The following is a 25,757-nucleotide window of genomic DNA, read 5'->3' as shown; positions in this document are numbered from 1 at the left end:
CGAGCACTACATTATACATTTTCCAAACTGTTAAAAACAAACAAACAAACAAAAAGGCCTTACCATATACCAACTCCAAAGACTGGGAAAAACCAACTGCATCACAGACACAGGGTTAATATCCATAATATATGGAAAGTCCTGATGAATCAATACAAAAAATAAGTCAATGCCCATTAGAAAAAGAATGAAGAACATGAACAAGTAACTCACCGGAAAAAAAATACAAATTACCAATAAAGATAGTAAATGATAACCCCTCAATAGTTAAAATAATGTAATCATTATTAGCTTGGCAAAGCCCAGAATTGATGATACCCTCTAGAGCACTAAGGTATAAAGAAACCAGCATTCCCATTATTGGTAGAAATGTAAGTTAACATGAATCTTAGAAATCAAACTGGTTTTATCTTTTACATTTTCAAGGCATACTCTTTGAGGAAATCCACTTTTACGAATTCCTCCTACAGAAACCAAATATAAAGACATATATACAAAAACATACAATACTGTTTGTAGTAATTATAAACACAAGAATAATCCAAATGTTCATTAATGGGAAAAGTTATACAATGAAGCCAAAAATGCTAAGAATGATGTGTGCTTATTCTGAAAGCTCTCCACAACATAAGTGAAAAAAGAAAATTGCATATTCCCATATGATGCTCGTGGGAGTAACTACACCACTGGTCTACCGGGAGTAACTTCTAACATTGGGCTGAGAAGGTATGCACATCAATTTAACTATGTTACCATCCAGACTCTTTTAAAGGTTGCCTGCAAGGTTATGACATTAATACCACTACCTTACTGGTATTGTTAAAGAATACAGGAAATTTGTGCAAAATCTGTTAAAAGCCAGGGATGTTGTCCTGAGACTCAGTGGGCTGCAATGAACTGGAAATTACCTCAGGTTGTCACAGTCATCTTGATCTGGATGAAAGTGAAATGGAGCAACATGATCTGTAAATACATTTAATACATTAATACAAGATGGAGGCCATAAAGTTGGGATTAAACGTCATAAAGTAAATACCTCACACAGACTTGTGACTACTGGTTTCCATGTTCCTGGGGCAAGAATAGCCATGTCCGGCAGTCATGGGCCCTTGTCATCATCAGGCTGAATGTCATTACTTATTGGTCCTAGATTGCCACTAAACCAAATACCAGCCCCTTTCACTTTCCTTTGGGTGTTAACCAAATTCAGAGGTGCGTCCATCTGTTCACAAACAACAGTAAGAACTGAATGATGGAATGTGTCTGAGACCACTGGGCAATCCTGCTTCAGCAGGTCAAGTGCTTTCTTGGCCTACATCCGACAATGTTTCTTTCTTCTAAGAACATACAGAATTGGCCAACTTTTTCATCCCCAAAAGATAATTTATAGAAATTATACCAAGATAATAGAAGAATTCTGTACCACGAGAATTCTTTGCATGCCTGCCATTCTGTTTTTGTCTTTGTTAGAGAAAAGAAGTCCTCTCCTAGTGCCAAAATTTTGAAAGGAAAAATTGTACTATTCAATCACTCGGGGTTAAAAGTTCAAACACTTACCAGGTAATGTGAGACTGGGCAAATATCCTCTCCAAGCTTATTCTTCATTAAATGAAAACAGTAATTGGGGCTTGGGGGGGTGGTCAAAACAAGGTATAGACTACTTTTCTAGACACAGAGTGTACATTCAGTTAGTCTTCTTTCTCCTTTCTGTTGAAGCATTGTTACAGATCAGGTTAGAACACTGTTAAAGATCAGGTTATTTTAAGGGACACTCAACAAACAATACATGAAGAATTCAAAAATAAGGTTTTTTACACAAAAGACTTTTATGTAAGTTTTATTATATTAAAATTCACTGCCTGATTCTTGGTTCAAAGTGGCATAAACCTGTAGAAAAACTGCTCCTACCACACAGCACAATTATTTCCATGAGGTCCTACCATTTCTCCTTTAAAGATGACTGTAAGCAGTAGCATTTTACAGGAGAAAGAGTTCTAGGTAACACCCCCCCACCTCCAGATCATACTACTTTTCCTCTCCTCTGGCCATAGAAACATGTACTGAAGCTGGGGCCACTCACAGGTAGGAACTGGTCGGGCAGTCGGCTCTGAAACAAACACTGACAGAAGTTCGGGCAAGGCCCTTTCCCCCTTGCTTGAGAATAGAGATGATGGTGATGAAGTGAAGAATTCTTTACAAAAACATCCATTACCTCACTTCTAAAATCTTTTCAAGGGAAAAACAGTAAATCTTCACCTGAAAAGAAATTCCAGGATAAAATCAGTTATCAGTTAAGTAGTCACTTTATGAAAAGAAATAATAAATTAAGTTTCCATACTTAATTTCCACCAGTAGTGTCATTTTTGGAGGTAAAGGAGGTTATTTTAAAAGATAGAAAATCTGACTTTTTCCATGTATTAAAATCAAAGCCTGGCAAGGGGGCACCTGGCTGGCTCAGTTGGAAGAGCCTACAACTCTTGATCTCAGGGTCCTGAAGTTCAAGCCCCACGTTGGATATAGAGATTATGAAAAAAAATAAGCTTATTTGCAAATGACATATCAGATAAAGGGCTAGTATCCAAAATCTATAAAGAACTTATCAAACTCAACACCCAAAAAAACAAATAATCCAATCAAGAAATGGGAAAAAGACATGAACATTTCTGCAAAGACACCCAAATGGCCAAGACACATGAAAAAGTGCTCAACATCATTCGGCATCAGGGAAATACAAATCAAAACCTCAATGAGATACCACCTCATACCAGTCATAATGGCTAAAATTAACAGGTCAGGAAATGACAGATGTTGGCGAGGATGCAGAGAAAGGGGAACCCTCCTACACTGCTGGTGGGAATGCAAGCTGGTGCAGCCCTCTGGAAAACAGTATGGAGGGTCTTCAAAAAGTTGAAAATAGAGCTACCATATGACCCAGCAATTGCACTACTGGGTATTTACCCCAAAGATACAAATGTAGGGATCCAAAGGAGTATATACACCTCGATGTTTATAGCAGCAATGTCCACAATAGCCAAACTATGGAAAGAGCCAAGATGTCCATCAACAGATGAATGGATTAAAGAAGTGTGTGTGTATGTATACACACACACACACACACACACACACACACACACACACAGGAATATTATGTAGCCATCAAAAATGAAACCTTGCCATTTGCAACAACGTGGATAGAACTAGAGAGTATTATGCTAAGTGAAATAAGTCAATCAGGGAAAGACAAGTATCATATGATCTCACTGATATGTGGAATTTGAGAAACAAGACAGAGGATCATAGGGGCAGGGAAGGAAAAATGAAACAAGATGAAACCAGAGAGGGAGACAAACCATAAGAAACTCTTAACCTCAGAAAACAAACTGAGGGATGCTGGAGAGGAGGCAGGGTGGGAGGGATGGGGTAACTGGGTGATGGACACTGGGGAGGGTATGTGCTATGGTGAGTGCTGTGAATTGTGTAAGACTGATGAATCACAGACCTGTACCCCTGAAACAATACTTTATATGTTCATTTAAAAAAAAAAAAAAAGAGCCTGGAAAACTATTACCAATAGCCAGCTATCTGTTTTTGTAAATAAAATTTTACTGGAACACAGCCTCACCCATTTATTTGTACTGTCTATGACAACTCTCATTCAACAGAGCTGAGCAGTTGTGGTATCACATATGGCTCACAAAGCCCAAGTATTTACTATGCAGTCCTACAAGAAAAAGTTTGCTAGCCCCTGCACTATTTTGAAATATTACCACACGTATATACTAAGTAAAAATTAAGAAAGAAAACTACGGTAGAATACAAAAATACAAATGACATGCTTGCTATGATTCAGGCACTTTCAAGATCATAGTTTATTTATTACTTCAGATAAAAAGATAGTATACATATTAAGGAATCCCTTAAAATTCAACTCTAAAGTTATACACCATCTAGTACTTTTGCATTGAATGTTAACCAAAAAAATCTCTAAACACCTGAAAGCCCCACTATTAACATGAACTATGGTAATAAAAAATTTGACATTTAATTTGTTCAATATATAGTATTTACATTATGAAACCAATGCTGATACCATAAACAGTGATAAAGAAATAGTAAAAATAAACTTTAAAAAGCAAAGGTTTATATTCTTACAATGTGCTAATCATCATAATTGTATATAAAAATTAAAACACAGCAGAGCTTTCTGTTACAAAATTCTTAATCATCTGAGTTGTAGTCGTTACCTGCTAACAATTTACATGCAACATCTGCTAAAATTGACATTTGATTTTTTTTCCCCCTAAGAAAGTGTGAGTAGATAAATGACATTTAAGAGCAGACATTAATTTACCAGTGGACAGAAAAAGAAAAAACTGTACTCAAGATTAGTACTGGTCACAAGCCTCTTCCCTACAGAAATTATAAAAAACAGTTAAGACCAAAAACAATTCCAAAAGGAGACGCACAGGCAAAGAGTACCATGAATCGCACAGCTCAAGAACTCTTGGGACCAATCAGACACATCTTTTCTCTTTCCTTCAATGATGAGAGGTCTGTTTTGTCATCAAATAATATTGACTGAAGCAAATGAGGGGCACCAGGTGTACAACTAATTAAATCTTGCAAAATACTAAGATGGAGGCAGGCGTGGCCAGAAGGGGCAATGTGTATTTAATTCAAACTATATACACAGCATAACTGGAATGCAGCCCATCCCAAACTGGCTTTGTGAAACAACTGGACCTTTATGATTTAATAGCTAAAATTACAACAAGTGTAATAATACAATAGATTTACATGGGAAACAAAATCCAAGGGGCATTTTATATTATTTACTGTGTTGTTTCAATTTAAAAATAATTTGCTAAGTACACATCTCAAATGAGGTCTATGTATAAAATGTCCTAATAGATACAGATATTTACCTTTGGTGAGTTAAAGGCCTTTTTGTGACTTCTGTCTGAATCGTAGGCAGAATGCTAGATATAACACATGCACATGTGGGAAAAAAAACTCAACCTGAGGTAATCCAAAAGATGTGCGTGTGAGGAGACTGGGGTTACTTTGAAAGTCAAGGCATCCCAGCAACCCAAAACAGGTTAAAAGTGAGAATGGCAACAAGGAATGGACTGCCAATATGGCAGTAAAACTTTTTTTTAAAACAGAAAGAGGAAGGCCTCTCGTACCAGCAGAATCCTGCATACATACAAAAAAGAAAAAGCCATCCACCATTCCATAAAACAAAAGCCAATTAGTGTGGAAAGTACAAATTGCCGAAAACCAGAAGTCAGTAGAAGAAAAACTACTGGTTTACATGAGAGAAAGGAGAACACCTCATTCTGAGCCGTCACTTGGTGAACGCGGCCACCACTGCCCACAGGACCTCACTGGTGTTGGCCTTCAGACATTCCACTTCAGGATCTAAGTCAAGGAGCTGCCGTACTCTCTTGGTGGCTAAATCATACTGCTCGTCCAGAAGGGGAGCAAAAGCATTCTCCAGGACATCGGAGGCGTGCGCTAGGTAGATGAGAGCCAGCAAGCGCTTGTCCATGCGGTGAGGGTCATTCACCCATTTGTCAAGAACAGCTTCCTGTACCTTCTTGATGAGGCGCTGCTTAATATTGTTGTTGGTGAGGGGATGTGTCGTCATGTCAAAAAGTAGGAAGTTCTGTTTCTCTGTTGTCAACACGCCCTTCTCCACCAGGTTTTTAGCTAACCGTTCCCGCACATTTCTTAACTGATAATGCAATTTTAATGGATTCCATGTCTCACCTAAGCAAAAGATTTCAGAAGTTAGAAATGATTCGGTATTATCTCTGCTAATTTTATAAAATGTACTATTAAAATGAACAATAAAATTTGGGGTTTTTCCCCCCCTCTAAAGAAATAGAAAAAAATCCAAGTATTTTTCTTGCCAACTAAACCATGAACCCCTTGAGGGCCAGGCCTTTGGATTCTAAGCACCTGGCACATTTTCAGGCTCAACAGTTACTTAAAGGACCAAACTGAAAGCAGTCTTCAAACCCAGTTATCCTAACGTGAAAATGAGCTAAATATTAAATATATTTTCCTCTCCAGCTGTTGTCAAAAAACAACCACAGCAAAAGGTTTCTTTTGTACCAAAACACCAATGTGTGACAAATAAAGAAAAGAAAAAAAAAAAGTTTCCTGATTAATATGCTATTCCAGAAACTGCTACATATACCTGGCCTACAAAGCTAGGAAAGCCTATTTAGACAATGCTATTCTCTGATGACAAATAATATAAAGCTAATTCTAGAAGGGCAAAACATTTCACCATTTTAATCTTGTCACCTATGCACATTTCCTTTCAAAACAGAAATATTTAAAATAAAACCAAACAATTTTCACCAAGATAATTTTTTTTTTCTATAGAAGACTAGAAAGGAATATATCAAAATACTAACCTTGGTTTTCTTTGGGATTATGTGTGACAAATTTTCTTTTTTGTACTTTCTGTATTTTCCAAATGATCTCCAAAGAACGTGTATTTTTTTTTAATTTGAAAAAAATACTATAGCAATTCTCTAAACTGGAACACGTTAAAGATCAACCACAGACACTTTCATTATAGGCAAAAGCTATAAGGTTGAAATTTTACAATATTGAGAGAAAATAAACTATACTGTCTAACCACTAACCACTAAGAAATTTAAATTAATAAAAAATTCAGTTCCTCAGTTGTACTAGCCATGTTTCAAAATGCTCAACAGCCATGTATGGCTAGTGTCTACTGATTGGACAGCACAGAAATAGAACATTTCCATCATCATAGAAAGTTCTAGTGAACAGTGCTATCTTGAAATATATTACTATTCAGTTGGCCATAAAAAGAGTATTTTACCATGACTTAACACTAAAGAATATGGGGATATGGTAAGAGCAATCAGTCCTGGACTTTTAAAACAATTAGACCCTCTGACCTTACACAAATAGAAACCCAGATAAAATATATTAAACAACTGTTTTCCAGTGCTAGTCAAAAGGCAGCCCTAAGTGGTGACCCTTGAGTGAAACCTAAGTGAGCCATACTACTACCCAAGCTTACTATCTAAAGGTGCATCCCAGGCAGCAAAGCAGGAGAGAAGACCTCAAACAGACCACAGGAGTAACACTGTGTTTAAACAGGCAGAAATAAAATTTTTTTATTTAAATTTAAAAATTTAAAAAGGTAGAGACCAGAGTTCCAGGAAGCTAAGGCAGCTGAAATACAAAGGCAGAGTACTGGAAGAGGGAGCTATGAAGAACAAGAGCTCTAGAAATCCGTATGGTGTTCCTCCGAGTATGCCTGAAAACAAAGCCACACAAGTTAAGGTGAAAAACTGCAAAACTAGGCAAAGAAAAACTACCGAAAGCTGTAAGCTGAACAATTCTAAGGGTTCACATGGGGCTGGGGCAAATTTGAGTGCCAAGCAAACTGAGTAGAAAGATTTCACTGAACAGCCAGGACATTCAGAAGGGACTCCAGAAGGATCACACCTTAGTAGTAGGCCTAAACTAGTCCTTGAGAAAAGACTGTTCTAGACCTGGCCCAATAAAGCTTAAAAACAAAGTGATCCACAAGTAACTTAATTGCCTACCAAAACAAATTTCAACACTCTTTAAAGAAAAACAACAGAATCCAGCACTCAACAACGTAGCATGCACAATGTCCAGCAACGAATAAAAATTAGTAGCCCTGTAAAATTGTGACCCAAACCAAGGGGGGGAAATTAAACAGCAAGAGTGAACCAAATCAGACATGACCCAGAAATGGCTATATGAGGGAATTAGCAAAGATTTTAAAACAGCTATTATAAATATCTAAATAATTTAAAGGAAAACATGATTGCAATGAAGAGAAAATAACAGCTATTTTTCTTAAAGAATAAATGATCTGAGGGGCACCTGGGTGGCTCAGTCATAAGTGTCTGCCTTCAGCTCAGGTCATGATCCCAGGGTCCTGGGATCGAGCCCCGCATCGGGCTCCCTTGCTCAGTGGGGAGTTCACTTCTCCCTCTCCCACTCCCCCTGCTTGTGTTCCCTCTCTCTCTGTGTCTCTAAATAAATAAATAAATCTTTAAAAAAAAACAGAATAAATGATCTGGAAGTACCATTTTGCATTTTGTGATTCACTCTGTAAAACTAGGGACTTGAAAGAAAACTGTCAAATAACGAAAGGTTGGTACCATGAATTATCAGTAAATTGAAGTCACTTCCTGCATTAAACAGTAGTAACAGTATTTTCTATAAAAACCCTAGCAAATCAGCGTCCACAAAAGAAAAATGATCACTGCATTCAATTTCCTTGGTAACCTTAAAAAGGAAAAGTAATGTATTTGGGGCCCTATTAGATTTTAAAACCTAATCATAAAAAAGAAAAATGTAACTCAATAATAAATGAAATTCTACTTATTGCAATTTCTAGTGTTAAACAAGCCCATACCTACGTTTAATGTTAAGAAATGATTAAAAGTTACTTGATGAAGCACTATCGCATAACCGGTTGTAACAGGCAAGCTCTGGAGCCAGACTGGTTAGATTTGAATTCTAACTTGGTCATTTTCTGGCTGTGCGACCCTAGGCAAGGTTTCTTAACTTCTCCATTCCTCTGTTTCCTCATCTGTAAAGTCAAGATAACAACTCTACCCACCTCATCAGGGAGGATTAAATGAGCTAAAGACATACCAAGTTCTTAGAACAGAGCCTGGTACGCAGTTAACACTCAACAAATGTTAGCTATTATGTGCAGAATCAGCACTCTGACACTCTGACAGAAAGACTTAAATGCCTAAATTATTAGATACTAAGAATACAAACATAAGACATTTCTAACTCTGAAAAACTTCTTAATCGGGTATAAAAGAAACATCCATAATATAATTATCCTAGCAAGAATAAGATGCGTAGGATCATAAAAACTGTGTAACAAGGAGCCCAGAGGGAGTAAGAAATTATTTGGGTTTGATGTAGGGGGATTTCTATGGAGTTACAGGAGAAAGAACTGTCAAACTAAATCTTGAGTCCCTCAGGAATCAACAGCCTATGAAAGAAAGCGGAGGGGCGCCTCAGTGGCTCAGTAGGTTAAGTGTCCACCTTCAGCTCAGGTCATCATCACGGTCCTGAGATCAAGCCTCATGGTGTCAGGCTCCCTCCTCAACGGGGAGTCTGCTTCTCCCACTGCCCCCCCCCCCCCGTACTCTCACTCTCTCCCTCAAATAAATAAATAGGAAGGAAGGAGAGACAGAAAGAAACAAAAGAAAAGAAAAGAAAAAAAGGGAAAGGAAAGGAAAGGAAAAAGGAAAGGAAAAGAAAAAGGAAAGAAAAGAGGAGCCTGCATTACAGGCAAAAGAAACAATAGAGTGGCTAGGCAACAATTATATGCAGAATCTAATGAGCCCTGGAATGGAGTCACACATCTTTCACAGGTGCTACAATTTCCACTTTTTAAGTTTGTACCAACCCATTATCTCCCCAACAAGTGCCTGCCTGCTGTACCTTTCACCAGTCTGGGGTTTGTGTTTTCTATTATCATTGGCTTGTGGTAGGCAGCCTAATACACTAGGCTAGAATTGGCTAGGTTGTGTTTTCTGACCTTCTTCTGACTTTTGGAAATTAAAATAAACATAAAATAATCAATAGCCAAATTTATGTAGAAGCCCATAAATAATAGTTCAACTTTAAAATTAACTAACTATGCTTATAAAAATTTGTCAATTATCAAAGTAGTACTTTTCCCTGGCAACTCACTAGTCAAACAGAAGGGTATTGCATGCCTCAGAGAATATCTTGGCTATCTAGTTCAAAAAATGGGGGGTGGGAGGGAGGATCAGGATTATTCTGAGAAGTCCACAGTTAAGCACCTCTTTGCAGACCTAAAAACACAAAATCCCTCTAATGCTGCTACACAATGATTTTCTTTTCTCACAGGAAGTGAATGGGATTAGCAGTTTATAATTTACTGTTTATTGTGCCTAAGTCATACTAAGGTTTACCTACTTTATTCACAATTAAATCTTATATATTACAACCAATGGAACAAAATACTGGTTACAAAATTCCTATGAGAAATTTCTCAATTCCAAAATATGGTACAATTTAGTGTTGCTACTAAAAACGAGAAGAGCCTAAACACAGGCCCACCTTCAAATAAGGTGTTCCATTTATGAGTGGACCTTCTTATGGGCTATAGTTTCTGCCCCAAAGGAAGTAATAAAAAGGGGCTCGGACATCATCCCCCTTTGCAGCAACTCCCTCAAAGGGGGCAAATCTCACCTGCTCACTCCAGTACAAATGTTATTCAGACCTCCTCAGATATTTGAAAAAAATGAAGAAATCTCACATGCAGAAGGCTGAAACAGTGCGGGTAAAATGCAAATGTTGTTTAATACTATTCTTGGCACCCCCAAAAAAGGTACAATGAAATAACTGAGTGGTGAAAGTGCCTTGGCATCCTGACATTTCTGCCTTTTGTTTTAAAAAATAATAATAAATTAAGCTAAATCAAAAGAATAAAGTCACCCCTGAAATTAGCACACTTAAGACACCAGTATAAATTGGGATGGGGCGGTAGCTGGATGAGTGAATATACAATAAATGTTTAAACTATCACAGCTACTAAAGATTTAGCTGCTTCAATTTAAGCAGAATATCAGATACCTTTTAAATACTTTGTAATAAATGCATGATTACTTAAGTGTTTAAAACTCTAGGATTAAAAGATGTTACTGTGGTCCATATTGTTATTCATCAGCTCCTAAATTATTCTTAATGTGAAAAGATTTTATAAGTTATACAAGCAAATTAAAATGTATAGAATGTATCTGTAGTTCACTTTTTTGTAAAGGAAATGGTGAGAAGTACATACAGAGAAGAAAAGGTTATTTACGTCCACTGCCCAGCAATTACTTCCGTGAAAATGACATACTGAGAGGTACCTTAATGATTTTTGCTGCAAAAAAACTTCGATATTCCTTGACATGTGTTACAAAACCAAAAGCAGCTTTGTTCATAAATTTTGCAGTCTAGTGACACCTTGTGACCAAACTGATCAACTACATGTCAAGATCTCCGAAAGTCAAAAATTAAAAACAGTAAGTATGGTAGGAAAAAAAAAAACGGTAAGTAGTCTTTGCCTCAAATATATGTATATTTATTATTTTTTAAATTAATGAGATTATATAAATGCTTAAAATATACTGGTAGTTTTAGCACGTACAAATGTACAGTGTAAATAATAGTAATATGAACCCCTGGGTACCGCCACCTCAAGTAAAAAAGAACCCTCTGTCAGACCTTAGGCACCCCCATGCATCTTCTCTGCCTCACAGGTAAACCACCAGACCAACAGGCTCTCTTCTGCAGAGACTCTCACCTCCTCGGCACATATCCGCCAACAATACAGCACAGGACCACAGTCCTGACAAGCGAGGAGCAATACCAGACTTAGCTGCATGAGGACAGACAGGCCCACCAATTTTACCACTCTCTCTAGCCCCTCTGAACAAGAGCACTTCCTTCCATCTCCTCTCATTCTTACCCTTCAAACGTCTAATCCAAGTTCTGCTTCCTCTTCCAATGACTAAAGCTCCCAAGGATTTCTTTTCTCTGAGCTACTGTACTTTCAGAGAACCGTATTGTTAAAACCTAATCTGTTATCAAATTATTAGAAATACACAACTGTTGGGACGCCTGGGTGGCTCAGTCAGTTAAGCATCTGCCTTCGGCTCAGGTCATGTCCTGGGATCGCGTCCCGCATCAGGCTCCCTGCTCGGCGGGGAGCCTGCTTCTCCCTCTGCCTGCCAGTGCTTGGGTTCCCTCTCTTGCTGTGTCTCTCCCTGACAAATAAATAAAATCTTAAAAGAAATACACAATTGTTCCCCAAATGGGCTTTAAGATGGATGCTTTCAGTATAGGAAGGACTTCAAGTTTTACAGCATCTATGTCAGTAAAGCTGCAATAACTGGGATCTGATATTAATCATTACCTGGAAGCAACATTTTAAGAATTTAAAATTTAACAAGTTGGCTGCAAAACTGAACATTTAAAAAGTCAAAGTGGTAAGTGTTATGTTTTACACCCCCCCCGCCAAAAAAATGCTTTTTTTTAAGAAAAATCAACCAAGCTATCAGTACTTTCATTAGGCGGGAAGTAGATGCTTTCTCAATTTAAAAGAAATATGTTTTTCTCCTCTCATTCTGAATTCCCTACTTTAGGCTAAAATTACAGGTCATTCCTAATGTATGTCAGGAACACATGACTAAGGTGCTACAGGTGATATTCGAGCATTGATGGCCATCCTAAACTTCACAGGATATTGCTTTTTTTTTTTAAACTGTTCTAAGCAATTAGCCCCGCAGTTGATCCAAATTCCCAATTCAAATGGACACTCTGAATTCCCAATCCAAATGGACACTCAGAATCATTTACTGAGAACGAAGTGGCCTGTGACCAACTCACAGCATGAGTGAGAAGTCCTAAGGCTTCTGAGGCTTTGGGGTTGCTTGTTTCCACAGCTTAACATAGCCTATCCAGTACAGAGTAGCATGAGATAATTTTTGACAAAGATTTTGTTTCACAAACTCTTAAGTGTATAAATACTTCTGAGAAAATCTTACAGACTTGTGCCATCTTTTTGCTCTTCAATCAGGTGAGAACAGTGCAACAGCCCAACTTGGTTCAATTAGCATTTATATCAAGTACTGGACCAGTTACAACCACCTTATATGTTGAAAGTCAACCTTCCTGCATGCCATACTTGCATGATACATAAACTGTCAAAGGAAATCTGGTTGTCTAAGACAGATTAGTAAACCAAATCCCAACGTGCTATTAGCACATCTGACATAAACTTGTACAGAGATTGCCGATGGACAGAGGGGTCTGAAAACATCTCCACAGTGCTGAATGGTACCAAAATGGGTATCAATAACATTAACACAAGACCCAACTACATTCCATAAAAGAACACCACTCTGACCTACCTGCCAAAAAGTTAACTTAGAAAAACCCTGCCTTTAGCCAGCTGAGAACGTAACTACAAATTCCAATTTGCACGACCAGAAGTGGTAATGGGCCAACATGAGCATGACCCAAAGATTGCTTAGGTGATCTTCAGAAAAAGTACAAAATGATCTATCAAGGACAGTGAGAAATTTTTAGCACTTCTACTTTTATCTGAAAAAATATTTGCTAATATTTAACATATGGAGTTAACGTTAAAGCCCTCACTGAGTCTCTGTTAAATGGCCATGTATCACCAACAGGTACTAAGTGGAAGGCTAACTCAAAGAGGGTTGACAACATGCTGGGCCATGTGACATACAGTATTGGTAGGTGCTAAGCAATCTAGTTTTAACCAAACAAACTCTGATCAAATGAGCAAACTAATTTTAAAAGATTCCTGCAAAAGAAATTATAATTGGACACAACACCAAAGGGGAAAAAGGGTTGAGTTAAAGTTCTCTTTACCGAAGTAAAAAGAACCTTTATTAGAAGATTTACAAGAGGATGGTCAAAAGAGAAAAACTGCAAAATTCATCAAAACTACCTTGTGAGTAAGTCTGTTTTCTATCAGTAACAAACAAAATGAACACTGCCCTAAGTGTAAAGTGCCACTGTTGCCTATTAGCTAAGAATGGAATATGTGTATTCAATTTTTAAATAAACAAAGATGCAAAACTCAAAATCTTTTACTGAGAGAATATTAGGGTTATTTTTAGAAACTGTAAGTTAAAAAAACTGTGAGAAAAAATGACATGTTAATCACCAATCTAACAACACCCAAATGCTTTTAAAAGTTAAAGAGCAGTATGTTTGAACATGAACTGAAATAATACATGTACACAGAAGCCATGTTTTATGTAACAGTAAAGAGGAAGAGCAAGAGAACTTTCGGCCTATACTCTACACTTAGGTCCTATACTCAAGGCTCTCTATCTAGATTAGACAAATATGCAAATAACTTTAATGTAAATGCAATAGTCACCAGTGCTGTCAACCAAGTATTCCAGGTTCTCCTTCCTACCGCTGCACTTTCCTGTCTCCTTAAAGTTAGGGGAGGCCACATGACTTGCTCTGACCAATGAAACCGGGACCACATGTCCTTTCTGAACAGAAACTTCCAAGCCTGAATGATTGGCTATGCTCATCTTCCCTTTATGACAGTGACAGACAGTGCTCCAGACGGTGGCAGCTCTATCTGCCTGCCTGGCTGCCAAAGTGAGAATGAAGTGGCCTGTGACTACTTATAACATGAGTGAAAAGTCAACTGTTGTTTAAAGCGACGGAGGTTTGGGGGTTGTCTGTTATCACAGCTTAACTTAGTCTACCCTGTGGTAAGGTAGCATGAGGTAATTTTGATTAAAAAGGTGGAAGTTCTAAGGAAGAATATTATGTTTCATTGAACATCTATCTGCTCAGTCTTATTAAGAGGGGGTGAAATTTTTAAAACCACTATTTTCCCCATCCAGTGACTAATAACTTTCAAGTCTGCCTATTATATATAACTAAACAAGCTTTTGGCCATTTTGTGTAAAGTTTCTCTCAAAAGAATTTTAAGCTTTTACAAAAATCTTTTAAACAGAATTCAGCTTTTAGTTTATACACAAAAGCTTACCACTAAGTAATTCAATCCAGTTCTGGACCGTTTCTGGAGGTTGAGTCTCCTTAACATGCTTTAGAGCTTCATCAAGAAGAACATCCCCTGTTGGAGCATCTGACTTACAGATCACCTAAAATGTAAGCAATAAGAATCAAATAATCCACTAATTCTTTCTTCTGACCATCTCTTTAAATGAAAAACTTAAGACAATTATACAAATAGTTCATTATACTTAAAGTCCCTAGTGTGTTCATGTAGTGTCAAGGTTCAGATTTTAAATTAATTCTCTATTAAGAAATCCAACATTGAAAAAAAAAAAAGATATCCAACATTTAAACCTAACCAGATTAGCCACAATCATGAATGCAAATAAAGTTACTGTGCAAGAATTAGTAAAGCAAAAGGCTAGAACAGTTTTTACTCACTGTTAATTCTTTTCATTGCTAAACCTTGGGCTACTTAATCAAGAAATTCATTTTTTAAACATTTATTAGTTATGGAAACAAACTCAATTATATATAATTATTTACTCAATTCAGTATGATAAAGGTGGCATTTTAGAGCAGTGGAGAAATGAATTTTTCAACAGATGTTATTGAAACAACTGGTTAACCAAATAGAATTAAAAATTCAGTAAGACTTGGCTCCTCAGAGCTTATACCACAATGAAAGATAAAGATTTAAATATGAAACATAATTTAGGGGTGAGAAAGTTTTTTTCAAAATTGTGGCAACTAGCAGAAACCTTGAAATACCAATAGGTTTGGTAACAAAATTTTTAAACACCACAAAACTTTTTAAAGCTAAGATACAGAATCCACCTAAAAGTAGAAAAATACAAAGCCAGGGAATGAGGGGAAAAAATGCTATAGGGGCGTGTGAGTGGCTCATCAATTAAGCGTCTGCCTTCAGGTCAGGTCATGATCCCAAGGTCCTGGGATGGAGCCCCATTATGAGATCCTTGCTCACCAGGGAGCCTGCTTCTCCCTCTCCCTCTGCCTGCTGTTTTCCCAGCTTGTGCTCTCTGTCAAATAAATAAATAAAATCTTTAAAAAAAAAAAAAGAAAATGCTATATACTGCTTTAGCCAAGTATTAGATTTCTGCAGCCAGCACTGGGTTCTTGGCTAAGCAACAAATTTTTGGTTGAAATTCGATAACACCAAATTTTAATCTATATGTTAGCTATTAAAATGTCATACAATTTTAAAATATTATTTTCTAAACGCAGCAGTTCTCCCTTAAACTTGTCTTCAACACATGTCCTTTACCCTTCTGCTCAATCTTCTAAAAGGCTATTTGTGAGACAGCGTGACCCAACAGAAATATAATTAGAATAACAAATGCAGGCCATAAAGCTTTTAAAATTTTTGTAGTTATATTAAAAAAGGAAAAAAAACATGAAATTTTAATATATTTTACTTAACCCACTATAGTCAAAATATTAACATGTAATAAATATTTTTAAATTGAGATATTTTACATTCTTCTTTTTTCAAGGTAAGTTTTCAAAAATCCAGTGTGTTTTTATTTACAACATGCCTGAATCTCATAGCCACATTTCAAGTGTCTGGCTCACAGACCCATGTGGTCAGTGGCTATGGTGTTGGCAGATACAGAACATTTTCATCATCACAGAAAGTGCTACTAGACAGTACTACTCTGGACCATGCTTTTTGTAAGGGGTCAGATAGAGTACAAGAAAAGGAGAACCAAGGCAGAAAAAAGCTGTTTATACAACGTGGTCATGCCACTTCTGACCTCCCACTTATTCCTTCAATTCACTGCAATCTGGCCTCAACACCCACCTCATGCCCACCCTCTGAGACGCGTCTTATTATCAGGTCATAATAACCTGGGTACAGATGGATCTTTTTTCTCATGAAATTCTGTCCCCTCATTCTCTTCCAGCTGGGACTACTCTGCTCCATCACCTCTGCAATTACTCCACTCAATCTAGTTATCTTTCACTTGGATTAAGTTTCCTAACTAGTTTTCCCAAACTAGTTTCAATCCATTCTCCTCACTGATCTTTTTTAAAAGGCAAGTCTTACCATGTTATTTCACAGTTTCTGCTTAAAACTCTTCAATGCCTCAGGGTAGTTCTAAACCCCTTAACAAAATTCAGCAATCTGTGGCCCACTAATAAATATGCTCTGCCCACACCTTTAATTTCTATTTAGTGTACTGCACCTTAGAGGGGAGCCTCAGTCTTAAATGTGAACAATTAACCAAGAATGACAAGATACTAAAAGAAAACCTTCAACATCAAAGAAACCAAAAGACAGAAAGTAAAAACTTGAAGAAACATATAAAAGAAATTTTCAAAAGAGCCATAATATTCTCAGTGATTTAAAAGAAGATACCACATCCATGAAACAAGAGGTCGTGATAAAACAAAAACAAAACACAAGAAAAGACTCCTGGAAATCAAAAACATTAGAACCACATTAAAAAAAACTCAAAAGAGGGTTAAAAAAAGGTAAGGGAGGCCAAGCCAATGCCAATTATTTCTCAATAAAGCTAAGAAACTAAGAAACAGAAAGAAAAAAGACTAGTCAAGAGGTCCACATCAAACTTAAAGTTCCAGAAAATAGAGCAAAGATATAAGAAATAGAAGAAAACTGATAAAACCAAAACTAAACATTTCTAGATTGAAAGAACCCATGCATAATGATTTTAATATATGTGCTGCCAAAGCAAGCACAGAATAATGATTTTTAAAAGACCCACATCAAGGTATATTGTACAATATCAGAACACCAGGAATAAACAGAAGATCTGAAATGATCCAGATAGGAAAACAGGTATCACACAAAGTATGAAAATCAAAAGGGCACCAGACTTTAATAGCAACTTTGTATACTAGAGGGCAATGGGGAAATGACTTCAAAATTCTGTGGGAAAATAATTTAAATCTAACATTCTATTCCCAAACTGTCAAATGAAAATGAGGTACAGTAAAGAAATTTTCAGGCATGCAAAATATCAAAACATTTTCCTGCCATAAGGATGGGAAAAAATATTAGATCTAGAAACAGGAGGTTGAAAGCAGTAAAATGAGACAGGAAGTCCCAATAAAACCAAACCATAACCAGTCCAGACTGAAGCACAAGGCAGAGTCTAATGGAGTTACTTAATGTATCTGCACGTTTGAAAATTAATAATGCTAGTTTTTTTCTGAGCATATAAGAAAAAAAAGGCACAGAGAAAACATTTTTAAAAAGAAAATTATTTAAACTCTAAGGAAAAAAAATGAGGGGTGCTTGGGTGGCTCAGTTGGTTAAGCATCTGCCTTCGGGTCAGGTCATAATATCCCAGGGTCCTGGGATCGAGCCCCACGTCAGGGCTCCCTGCTCAGCGGGAGCCTGCTTCTCACTCTGCCTCTGCCCGCCGCTCCCCCTGCTTCTGCTCGCTCTGTGAAATAAATAAAATCTTAAAAAAAAAAAAAAAATCGCATAAGGAGTACATTCTGCTATACAATGTTTATTCTGCATAGAACTTTTAAGAAAGCCGTTAATGTGGCTTTCTTTCCTATAGGATTATGGCATATCAAGCAAAAAATGTTCAGTTCTCACCTAAAACTTTGTAGATTTCATTAAGATGCTGTATTAAAGGAAAAAAAAGTTTTGAAACACCATGGCCCCAAGAAACACAATGACAGACTAGAAGAGAAACAGTCTTGAATATCTGAGATGGAGGCTGGAGTTAAAAATTCTAAAAAATAACTATTTACACAGACCTTTACAGTAGAGAAGGTAGAGATCTAAAAAGTATTCATATTCTGCTAAAAAGTCCAACAGCCTATAGATAGTTCACTTGCACGGTAACACCTTTCAATTTTAAAACAAAGTTATGTCAAGTCTTTCCAAAGTACGGCTTTCAGAAGCAGCAAATGAAGTCTGCAGTCTTTCTGAACATGCAAGACGCAGGGGCCAGTGAGTCTAACGATGAATTAATTACATTAGTCGTTATGTACAAAGGACCAAGAAACAAAGAATGCAAAAAAGGCATGGAAAGATGATTTCCAATAAAGCCTTACCTTTAAAATCAACTTAATTCTTTAAATCCATTAATAGAAACCTGCATTTTCAGTCAGCACCACCTCCTTAAAACTCTTACCTTTCTTGTCAGCAGACTCTTCCGTCTCATTCCACAAGCCTCGAGCTGTAGCCTTCCTCTCAGGGCCAACTCAATTAACATACAGCCGCGGAGTCCAGACGATATACAGTCATTCCAAAATGATGTGTAACCCTAGTTAAAAGGGGGGGAGAGAAAACAAAATAGCTAATTTACTTTGAATTCAGACTCAAAAATAGAAATATCCTTAGCCAAAGTTATTTTTGGTGCCTTTTACCTTTCGTATCTTTTCATAATTATAATTTTAAATAAAATACTAAAAAAATTACAATTATTATACATTACTAACCTAGATTTTTCAGGTGTTTATCGTCTTTCCACCACTAATCCTTATATGCAGATAAATAACTCTGGAAGTCAGAGGTTTAAAAAGATAATGTCTTTCATCCTTCATTAAGTTACATGTTAAGGAGGCTCTTTCAGACAGCAATGACCTGGGCTCATTCCCTCAGTTAACCCCTGATGACAGCAGTTTATTATTAGTATGTGTGGGCAAGTTTAAAAAAATTCAGGAAGAACAATCTAGCCCACTGTGGCCTCATAGAGAATTAAAACATCATTCATTCAATGCTTTTTTAGTATAAAAACACAAAGCTAATTTTGAAAAAATATACTAAGAAATTTATGAAGGCCCATGCCTAAAGTTCGAATAACAAGCATTGTAAAGTGATCAGACTGCCCCCCCCAAGAGACATTTAAGGGCAACATCCAAGGTGGAAGAACAACCAGACAGAATGAGACCGACAGACATCTAGAGATCTGGGCTTCTATCAAATCAACCAGATGAAGTCTGGGCACTTTTTCAGTGAATAATTGGAGTTCTCCAAAATATGAAGCCATGAAGTCTGCCATCTACTAATTTAAAGTATCCAACTCAGGAAAAAGCAGAACTTGGGTTCTCAGAACAAGGTAACATATAATCTTGGTAGGAGAGAGAGCAGGCTAATTGATCCTGTGAAGAACGGATAGCCTAGGACTGGGGGGCGGGGGGGCGGACCTAGCCCCTTGAATCTGTCATTCTTTCAAGGTCAATCTTGGTACTTTGCCAGGTCACAGTGGTCACCCTGTGTATCAGAAGATAACTGACCAACCATCAAGGTCCATGGGATTCCACTATTGACACAGGGACTTAAATTAGCCTAATGCAACTACCAATCCTGAGGGAAAAGGCTTTGGGAAAAGTGAGAATCTAGATTAACAGAGCCACAAAGGAATAAACAAAATATCGGTTTAAAGAGGCCAATTTAAATATGAGGCAGGGGAAGCAGAAACTGACTGGATTTGAGAGAATACTTTTAAACTTAATAAATGGTAGGGGTCTGATTAAAATAAGACTGCCACGGTGAGCCTGCTTCTCCCTCTCCCCCTTCCCCTGCTTGTGCTCTCTCGCCCTCTCAAATAAATAAAATCTTTTAAAATAAGACTGCCAGAGGTTTAGCGACGTGGTTAGTGAGACCAGTAAGTTACAGAGGTTAGGTAAAATCCATGGTCTGTGTATCCATGCCAACTTAAGTCCTGCGAAGCCTGGGAATGAATTCCACATGAAATCAAAGTTACAGATGTCTGGCTTCTACTGACCTGGACATGGAGCTGGAGCTCCCAGGTAAGCCTTTACAAACTGTAAACAACAGAACACACCTCGTGAAGCAGTAATGCATGTGGACAGTACCACACCCTGTCTCTGTCTACAAGCCTGGAAATTCCAGATGAACAATACTGAAAAACTCACATTTGCTAGCAGAGGATGAAATATTATGTCTCGGGCGCCTGGGTGGCTCGGTTGGTTAAGCGACCGCCTTCGGCTCAGGTCATGATCCTGGAGTTCCGGGATCGAGTCCCGCATCGGGCTCCCTGCTAAGCAGGGAGTCTGCTTCTCCCTCTGACCCTCCCCCCTCTCATGCTCTCTATCTCATTCTCTCTCTCAAATAAATAAAATCTTTAAAAAAAAAAAAATTATGTCTCAACCTCAACTGCTCCCAAGGTTATGGTATACCCAGAGAGGTTAGCAAAATGGAGTCTTTAATAACAGACTTTAAAGATCTACATTTCAGTGAATGGCTTTTGGGCATTACCACTAAAAGACATATACTTAAACAGAATTAAATTCACATGGGAAAGCTGACAAATGAGCATGGACAGTTCTGTGGCAAAACTGATCAAGAATTAACCAGGTTGGGGGAGGGGAGAGAGGAGGAACACTAAAAAGGGCAAGATTAATTCTAAATATTTGAATGGTGTAACTGAATCAGATGACAATGCCACCCCTGAAATTAAGTATATTAGAGGAAAAGCAGTAGATTGTACGAAAGTCAAGTGAATCTGGCCGTGACACAGACCAGCAAGATTCTGCAGTGAATTCATGCCCCAACACATGTACAACAGACCAGCAGTGGTGACGAAATTACTCAGTTACAAATGCTAAGGAGCCCTTTAATCTTTCATCTCTAGTGCTAATCTTAAAACTACATCTCATCAATCCCAAAACATACATTTTAAAAGCTCACAATCTCTATATGGATGATGAATATTAACTAAATCTACTTTGGTAAGCATTTCACAATTATTTGTAAATCAAACCATCATGCTCTACACCTTAAATTTACACAGGGATGTATTTTGTCCATTCTTCTCAATAAAACTGTGGGGGAAAAAAAGTTAAGTATCTCTAAAATTGGGATGCATTTCAAAGTAAGATGATACCTTAAAGGAAATGTCATATTACAGCTACTGAATTAACCTAAACCCATGGAAGAGAGAAGAGACATGTGGCAAAGGCCCCACACTCCAGAGCAGTGTAGTGACGAATTAGGGTCCAACCTGTCAGCAGTTACTTGGAGTACTGAAAACTTGGTAACAAGACTGGATAACCATATCCAGGCATGCCACCAATCTAACCTACCTACCTTGTAAAAAGATTTTATAAGGGCAGGTCAATAACAACCACTGCCCAAAGGATTTTGTCCTCAGACAAACCGTTACCCCCCCGAAACAAATTACAAGAACGTGTAATCCAGGTAGGATGGTTATATACTCAGGGCATGTTGAGTTTGTGCACCCATAAACATTTACATAAAAATTTCTGTTAAGCAGAGCAAGCCAGGCACTTATAATAGTTAAAACAGGTGAGGAAGACCTGGCAATATAAAGCAGTTTATGATTTGGCTCAAAAGGCACAACTCTATACATCTGCAACCATGTTGTGAGAAGGTAAAGAAACCCCAATAATGATTATGTATTCAGTGATACCACAGAGCTCTTGCACTTAGAAGTCAGAGATTATTTCAGATCCCTAAAAGGGTTTGAGATTCTACCACCAGCAATGGAGTATCTTCATGCCTGTGGCTGGTCTAAGGATAGGTACTCAAAGCTCAGGGTCACACTAAGGGAAGACCACACTGGCCAGACTATCCACGTACTGATGAAGCAGCAGCAGCTGCACTAAGAATACTAGCAGCCATCGGACCTTGAGGATGTCCCCCACTCGCTGCAGAAGAAACAACTGGGGGTTAGAAGACCACAAGAAAACTATTTTGGGACCCTACAAGTTTGTGATCAGAAATCAGTTCCAGTATTTTCAAACATAAGGATGGGAGAGGCAGAGATATTCCAAGCAGAGATGTTCCCACAAAATCCAGAGAAACATGACTTCATTAGGTTCATGGGTCCAAAACAAGAGGGGACATACAAGAATAGAGGATGCACTAAGACCCCAGTGTGATCATACTGATGAGCTGGGATGCTAGAAAATCAGTAACAGGCACATTTAAAGATACCATGTGCAGCTCACAAGGCTTCCAACAAAACTCAGAATAGAACACAAGAGACAAGGATTCCAAGGTCCCTGGAAACTAATTCAAAGCACCTCTACTTGAATAACAACAAATAATAACCAGGTAAGTAGAAACTTTCCCAATGGGATGCCAGCTAAATTAATTAATTACAGAGTTCTGCTTCAATCAATCTTTTGTTGTTCAGAGTCCCCGGCATCACAGACTCACTCAGACAAATGGCCAAACTTTAGGGCAGACATCCTGAAGTTGTGGAACATAAACTGAGATAAATTATCTTTATCATATAGTATGCCATTCAGAAAAAATGAATGGTACAATAACAAATGAGGCAATGATCTTGGGGACATGCTCTGCAGACACAACTCTTCCCTTGGTGGGCACTTCCAAGGTCTACATTTAAGGGAAAGAGACTATAAAAAGCCCAACGTTGCTACATGTCTAAGCAACAACCTCCAACACAGCTTTTTCTCAGTGATAAGATGATACTTATTTGGATCTCTATTTGCCTGATTCCCTTTATTTCTCTCAAGTGGCTCAATTTGAATGGGGGAAAAGGGTGTTTTATTGGGCCCCTAAAAATGCAAACACTGAGTTCTCACCATTTGAGTTACAAGCTCCAGAAGTGCTTAATGAGAAGCTTTATGTTAAGAATCAACCCCACAGGGGCTCGTGGGTGGCTCAGTCAGTTAAGCATCTATCTTCTGTATAATGTTGAATTCTGGTGTGATCAATGTTTTTAGTTTCTAAACAGACTTTCCTCAGCAAAAGAAAATACCAGGTTACCAAAACATTTGTTGTTTACTACCAAACCCAATCCAAAAGTCGTACTAGTCAAGTTGTACTAGTTGAACCACTCTTGGTTCACATACCCTATTTTGAAACTTTGCCCTGATCTTCAGATTCTACAGAAAGAGAAAACTGTGCCCTGTCACATCTACTTGGACCAGGATGGGCAAATCAAAGTTTCCCTCCTGGGAATCTAACCTGGGGACACAGAGGCTGGGTTGGTCATATGGTTGGGCATGGGCACTAGCATATGAGTTCTAACTGATTATGTGGCTTGCAATGCCACCGGCCATTTTGTTCAAACACAGTCTGAGAATGAAGGTAAACGGAATGGAAAACAGAAGAGAGATGCAGAAGAGAAATGAGAGAACACACAACACTGAGGCAAACCAAGACATACAGAAACAGACCTACAGAGACAAACACACATACAGAATAGCATCCTAACAACAGAACCTTTCCTATGTGTTTGGGCTGTACTCCTGAACACTTGCATCTCCTTATCTTAAACTACTTTGAAGGGATTTTTGTTCTAGCAAGGAAGTAACTTTTTTTTTAAGAATTTATAGTTTTTTAGTGTATTTTTTTTTAGGGGTGTGTGTGTTTTTTACTTTCTTAAGGTTGGGGATATCAGGATTTAATTTACTTTTTTTTTCTTCTGATTTTATTTTTTTTATTATGTTATGTTAATCACCATACATTACATCATTCATGAGAGACAGAGAGAGAGAGAGAGGGAGAGGGAGAGGGAGAGAGGCAGAGGGAGAAGCAGCCCAATGCAGGACTCGATCCCAGGACCCTGGGATCATGACCCGAGCCAAAGGAAGATGCTTAACCAACTGAGCCACCCAGGCACCCACAAGTAACTTCTAATAAAGCTAAAAGGAATTTAATGAATTGACATTATGTATCTGACAAAGGTCTCTAAGCATAGAAACTACAACTAAAAGATTTACATAGGCCAACAAATATTGTGCATGGCTAAAAAATTCAAATTTGCATGCACTTAACTAGTCTGTTAATGACAATAAGGGCATCTGCTTATTTCATAAATAAACAGCAGTCCAATCCACCCATGTTATCATTTGTAAGAAAGCAAATTAGGACTTATCAATCAAACAAATGCCACTTACAATTTAAGTGCTACATTCCAATTAATCTCATCTAATTAATATATACAATGGAATATTATGCAGCCATCAAAAGGAATGAGATCTTGCCATTTGCAACGACGTGGATGGAACTGGAGGGTGTTATGCTGAGCGAAATAAGTCAATCAGAGAAAGACATGTATCATACGACCTCACTGATATGAGGAATTCTTAATCTCAGGAAACAAACTGAGGGTTGCTGGAGTGGTAGGGGGTGGGAGGGACGGGGTGGCTGGGTGACAGACACTGGGGAGGGTATGTGCTATGGTGAGCGCTGTGAATTGTGTAAGACTGTTGAATCACAGACCTGTACCTCTGAAACAAATAATACATTATATGTTAAAAAAAAAAAAAAGATAGCAGGAAGGGAAAAATAAAGGGGGGGAAATCGGAGGGGGAGATGAACCATGAGAGACTATGGACTCTGAGAAACAAACTGAGGGTTCTAGAGGGGAGGGGGGTGGGGGGATGGGTTAGCCTGGTGATGGATATTAAAGAGGTCACATACTGAATAGAGCACTGGGTGTTATACGCAAACAATGAAGCATGGAACACTACATCAAAAACTAATGATGTAATGTATGGTGATTAACATAACAAAAAAATAAGAAAATCAGAAGAAAAAAAAAAGTAAATTAAATCCTGATATCCCCAACCTTAAGAAAGTTAAAAAAAAACACACACACACTTAAAAAAAAAAACACACACACATTAAAAAACTATTTACAAAACAGACAAATTCAATTTGAGGGACATTCTAAGTAACTGATAAGAACTAAAGGAAATCATATTTAAAGAATTAAAGGAAAAAATGACAATGACTCATTAACAAAATGATTCATCAAATACAGAATTCTCAGGAAAGAGATGAAAATTCTGTTGTTAAAATTAATAACTGAAATGAGAAGTTCACTAGAAGAGCTCAACAGATTTGAAATGAAAGAGAATCAAGGTGGGCGCCTGGGTGGCTCAGTTGGTTAAGCGACTGCCTTCGGCTCAGGTCATGATCCTGGAGTCCCTGGATCGAGTCCCGCATCGGGCTCCCCGCTCAGCGGGGAGTCTGCTTCTCCCTCTGACCCTCCCCCCTCTCATGTGCTCTCTCTCTCTCATTCTCTCTGTCTCAAATAAATAAATAAAATCTTTAAAAAAAAAAAAAAGAGAATCAAGGAACTTGCATTTGAAGAACAGCAAGAAAAAAGAAGAAAATGAGGAATGTCAAGTATACTTCAATTAAAAAAGAAAAGAGAAAGAAAATGAAGAAAACCAGAGACTGAGGTCTTCAAAACTGC

At 37.8% G+C, this 25,757-nt stretch overlaps 1 protein-coding gene across 1 annotated transcript in view; it reads right to left on the bottom strand.

Annotated features, from left to right (window-relative positions):
* Positions 1–3,840: 3,840 nt before the first annotated feature.
* The window catches only part of GOLPH3 (golgi phosphoprotein 3), a 60,493-nt gene continuing 38,576 nt past the window's right edge, over positions 3,841–25,757 (bottom strand). The window contains exons 2-4 of the mRNA XM_028097986.2: positions 18,723–18,854; positions 14,618–14,732; positions 3,841–5,772 (exon numbers count right to left, since the gene is read on the bottom strand). Of these exons, the coding sequence (XP_027953787.1) occupies positions 5,348–5,772; positions 14,618–14,732; positions 18,723–18,854 (672 nt within the window). The 3' untranslated portion in view covers positions 3,841–5,347. The remainder of the gene's footprint in view (positions 5,773–14,617; positions 14,733–18,722; positions 18,855–25,757) is intronic.

Source organism: Eumetopias jubatus, unplaced genomic scaffold, assembly GCF_037043125.1.
Source record: "Eumetopias jubatus isolate StellerSeaLion01/CBP00866 unplaced genomic scaffold, mEumJub1_p1.0 scaffold_5, whole genome shotgun sequence".
Classification (NCBI taxonomy): Eukaryota; Metazoa; Chordata; class Mammalia; order Carnivora; family Otariidae; genus Eumetopias; species Eumetopias jubatus.
This window is presented reverse-complemented; position numbering and strand designations above follow the sequence as displayed.